General features: G+C 48.4%; 1 protein-coding gene across 4 annotated transcripts in view; it reads right to left on the bottom strand.

Annotated features, from left to right (window-relative positions):
- The window catches only part of bcor (BCL6 corepressor), a 79,054-nt gene that overhangs the window by 21,394 nt on the left and 52,660 nt on the right, over nt 1-5,000 (bottom strand). For all 4 annotated transcript variants that reach the window (XM_063212167.1, XM_063212169.1, XM_063212168.1 and 1 more), the window contains one exon: nt 919-1,085. In XM_063212167.1, coding sequence (XP_063068237.1) covers nt 919-1,085 — 167 coding nt within the window. The remainder of the gene's footprint in view (nt 1-918; nt 1,086-5,000) is intronic.

Genomic DNA, 5,000 nt, shown 5'->3' with positions numbered 1-5,000 from the left:
TAATGAAATCGATTGGGAGGAAAAAGGGAAGCGTGCGTCTGATAGGAATTCTCACTGCCTGCCTGCTCGCTTGCTACTGCCACTGCTGCTGCCTTTAGGTATTTTTCCTCCCTAATCTACGTCTCTCTAATTAGCCTTGGATCTTGAAAGCCTCCTGTTGCCGTTAACCCGTAATTACAAAACGTGTCATTACGGCCGCCGCTGCAACGCAAAACACACACACACACACACACCCACACACAAACACACACACACACGCGTCCTGTCCCGTCCACATGCATTGTACAAAGACAGAAACACAAAGACACGCTCACACACACCCCAGCGCTTGTACACACACATGCAAACATTAACATGCTTGTGGTGAACCGAGAGGAGCAGAGACGTTAAGGCACATTCCACTGCTACCCACAAAAAAAGTTTGATGATTGGAATTTGACTAATAGTGCGCGCGCGTGCGTGTGTGTGTGTGCGTGCGTGTGCGTGTGTGTGTGTGAGACTTATTCGTCACTCAGCAGCGCATTTAATTTCTATAGTCTCTTCACATTTATGTGGCAATATTTCACTTTCAAGTAGTGTATGCTAGGTGAACCCACATACTGTGTGTATGTATGCATGCATGTGTGTAGATGTCTCTATACACAACGTGTGTGTGTGTGTGTGTGTGTGTGTGTGTGTGTGTGTGTGTGTGTGTGTGTGTGTGTGTGTGTGTGTGTGCGTGTGCGTGTGTGTGTGTCTATAAACAATCTTTTAGTGTGTGTGCGTCTGTGTGCGTCTGTGTGTGTCTGTGTGCGTCTCTGTGTGTGCGTGTCTGTGCGTGTCTGTGCGTGTCTGTGCGTCTGTGTGCGTCTGTGTGTGTCTGTGTGTGTCTGTGTGTGTGTGTGTGTGTGCGCTCATGTGTCTATGCGCCACACCCACCTGGTGCCGTCCTGCGCGCTGCAGTTGATGTCGGCCCCGTGCTGTACCAGGTGCTGGACGATGGAGAGCCAGCCGCGGGCGCAGGCCTCGTGCAGGGCACAGTAGCCCGCGTTGTCCCGGTGGTTCACCTCACACACCTTGTTCTCCAGGCAGTACAGCACCACCTCCTACACACACAGGGCACACAAGATGCAAAAACACATGTCACTTCTTTATTCTGCCAGACATTTATCATGGTTTAGTTCAAAATACACACCTATAGGTGACACACCTCTACACCTGACGAAGACCGCCTGAGGCCTCGAAACGTTGTGTTAAATAAATCGGTGAGCAGTAACAGTGTGCGGATTTTCTTTCTTCTTTTACGCGCGTTTGTTTGATCCAGCACCTGTTTTACTGGATGTGCGCGCATCACTTACACTACTTTCAGATCAAAATACACACACAACATACAACATGCAACATGTGACGTCTTTATCGGATTGTGACAGACATTCTCTTTAAGTTCAAATTTGCAACAGCACCAGCTCCTGCACACGGGAGAGAGAACGGCCCATGTACTACTTCTTTGCTGGATTGACAAATAGAAATGAATCATTGTTCAATCCACATTTTGGCTAAATAAGACGGTAATAATACGGTCATTTTGCTCACTGGATGTTCTAAGGATAAAACTGACACCCATGCCTCCAAACCAGAGGCACACATACAAACGCACACGCACACACACGCACGCACAAACGAATGGAGAGAGAGAGAGAGAGAGAGGAAGACCGTGTTTACAGACAAAAGGCAACGTTTAGAGAAAAGACAGCGCTGACAATATCACTGATTGGACTAAGGCATCCTGTTGCCCCCTTCCCATTGAGCGGGGTGGCCGCTCCAGAAGAATGGAGGGGAAAAACACAGGCGTACACAGGAATCAATGTTTAGACAGAGACGGCAGAATATTGTTGAAGACACCCAATCACAGCCTGTAACGGTAGATGCCAGTGCACACACAAACGCACATACGCGCACACGCACTTGCAACACCCAGACCACAGCAGTAGACTACAGCGGCCATATTACTGCTCTTTTCCAAAGTGAAACAGGGGTGGTGGGGGGTGGGGGTGCTGGAAAGCGACCAGCTGAAGGGTCACTAGTGTGAGAGGAGGTGACAGAAAGTGACGTGGATCAATGAAGTTGTATTTGCCAGTCCCAGACGGCCGGAAGAGCCAGGCATCTGGGAGGTGTGTGGTGTGGGTTGATGAAGGGGGGTGGGGGTGGGGGGGGGATGTGATGTAGGGGTGGGCGATATGGCAAAAATGTTGTATCACGATTTTTTAACATGAAATCACGATTTCGATTTTTTTATCACGATCTTCCATCCAAAAAATAAAAACAACAAAAAACAACTTTCATATACTTGCAATTTGTAATTTGCAGTCAATAAAATGTTAACACACTGATGATACTCTCATAAAGTGTACAATTGGAATACAATAATGTAAAGAATAAAGTTAAGACAACAACACAAGTGAGAAAACGTCACTCTGATACTGATAATAAACATCCTCACTGCAAGACGATCTATACGATTTCTCCACTTTGGCAGATTCGAGACGATATTTTACTCAATATCGCGATTCACGATATAATATCGTCATATCGCCCACCCCTAATGTGATGGTGAAGAAGAGGGAGCTGCAGAGGCTGGTGGGTCAACAGATTTCCTATTTCTATGCAAATTTCCCCCACGCCATCAAAAGCTTTTATAATTTCAATCTTTTTCCCGCCACCGTCGAGGAAACGGCACAATCTGTCCGCCGCGGACACATGAATATTAAAAATGAAATGGGTAATAAAAAAAGTTTCCACAGTTTTAATCTCAAGACACAACTGTTGCATATTTTATCTTTGCAGGGGGAAAATAATTTCCAATAACTCCATGTGGTGTAACACCAAAACTATTTTTCACAGCTATTAATTCCTTTTTGTAGAAAAAAGAAATGCTGCCAAGACAAAATGATTTTACCTCACTTTTACAAGGATAAATACCTTTCAGAGTATCAACTCCCGTATTTTACAAAACAATAGCAACAAGACTAACCATAAACTATAACCATAAACTATTCCTGACAAAAATAAAATCAAGTGCTAATTGAATAAACCAGCGCTGCAACTCTGGCGCCATTTTGTAGGGTGGCACGGTGTGTGGTGAGGTGTGGTGTAGCGTAGCGTAGCGTAGCATAGCGTGAGGAATGCTGTGTTTCTGGGTGACAGCCCTGTCGGCACACGGCATTGAGCGCGGTTAAATGGGCCAAAGTCAACAACACCACTCCCTCTTGTCATTGAGTAGGCAACTCTTGCCAGCCAGCCAGCCAGCCTCTGAAGCTGCCGCCACTGCCGCCACTACCACCGACCCTGGTCCTGCACGCTCATTCCTGCCCTTCAGACACAGAGTGAGAGAGCGAGAGAGAGAGCGAGAGAGCGAGACCCATGTGCAAGCACACACACACACACACACACCGCTCTCCGGCCCTCGTCTCGCATTTCAACAACGACAACAGAAAAACAACAAACAAAACGGTGCAGATGGAAGCAGACCGTAGCAGAAGAGAAGAGAAGAGAAGAGAAGAGAAGAGCAGAGCAGAGCAGAGCAGAGCAGAGAAGAGAAGAGAAGAGAAGAGAAGAGAAGAGAAGAGAAGAGAAGAGAAGAGAAGAGAAGAGAAGAGAAGAGAAGAGAAGAGAAGAGAAGAGAAGAGAAGGTGCATGGCTGCTGTGGGCTCTAGTCAAACAGATGAATGCCAACATTAGTATTCAGGTGGCGTGGCCAGTGCCTCAGACCCTCGCTCTCTTTTTTTAACCCCTGGACCACACTTCGCTGCACTGTGCTGCGCTGCTTTCTGTCTTTTCAGGGGCTGCCTCTGTGTGTGTGTGTGTGTGTGTGTGTGTGTGTGTGTGTGTGTGTGTGTGTGTGTGTGTGTGTGTGTGTGTGTGTGTGTGTGTGTGTGTGTGTGTGTGTGTGTGTGCGGCAGCCGGGTGCTGCCTACTGCCTGTGAGTGAATGTGTCACTCTTTCCACACCAAACACCAACCCCCTCCCCCCCTTCTCCCCCTCTGTATCCAGGGATACGGTGTGTGGTGGGAAAGGTGCGTGAGTAAACGGGGTTCCGTCTGCGAGCGGCGAGCTGTTAACGAGCCCTGACGAGAGCGAGAGAGCGAGAGAACGAGAGAACGATAGAGAGAGAGAGCGCGAGAGCGATAGAGAGAGCGCGAGAGAGAGAGAGAGGGAGAGAGCGAGCAAGCTCTGTTGTCTGCATTAACATGCCCGTTGCCCGTAGCACGCGAAGGCCAAAACACTATACTGCTGGCTATTACTAATGCTGCTACTTTACACCGCTACTACTAATGCTGCTACTACGGCCCCTGCTCTAAACTGCCACATTTCCCTTTTTCCCTGCACCATTACAGGCACTAAGAGACGACTCTCTACTCAACCATCAACTACGGCAACTGTACTCCGTGATTGCAAACTGTCCTCTCCTCTCTGCCTTCTACAACTGTCGGCAATCTAGTCGGCCGGCCCACTCCTACTCTACCGCCAGAGATTCTTTAAGTATATAGAGATATGCCAATGTAATAGGTTGCTATGGGAACCTAACGTGACCAGGTTCCGGTCTGCCTAAAGGGGCGTGTCATAATGCTCCTAGCATTGAATAGAACAGTCCAGGTCTGCCTTGGTCTGCCTAAAGGGGGATTAACCCCCCAATAATAGACCACGGAAACAATGGGCCAATGGAATCTCTCTCTCTCTACTCTCTCTGCTACCGCCTCTTCTCCCCTCTGCCTCTCCAAAAAAGTCAGACGGCTCTGCTCAAGCAGGTAATCTCTCCCTAAACCGTGAGTCTCCGGTGTTGCGTTGTTAAGGAGCGGTGCGAGGGGGAAGTATGGGGGTTGGATAGCGGAGAACGGAGAGCGAGCGCTGTGTGTGTGTGTGTGTGTGTGTGTGCGTGTGTGTGTGTGTGCGTGTGTGTGTGTGTGTGTGTGTGTAAGTTTGCCTCAGGGACCTCTCCATTGGAAAGACATGGGGCATAATCC

This window comes from Engraulis encrasicolus, chromosome 12, assembly GCF_034702125.1.
Source record: "Engraulis encrasicolus isolate BLACKSEA-1 chromosome 12, IST_EnEncr_1.0, whole genome shotgun sequence".
NCBI lineage: Eukaryota > Metazoa > Chordata > Actinopteri > Clupeiformes > Engraulidae > Engraulis > Engraulis encrasicolus.
Note: the sequence above shows the minus strand (reverse complement) of the source record. Positions and strands in the feature narration are given on the sequence as shown.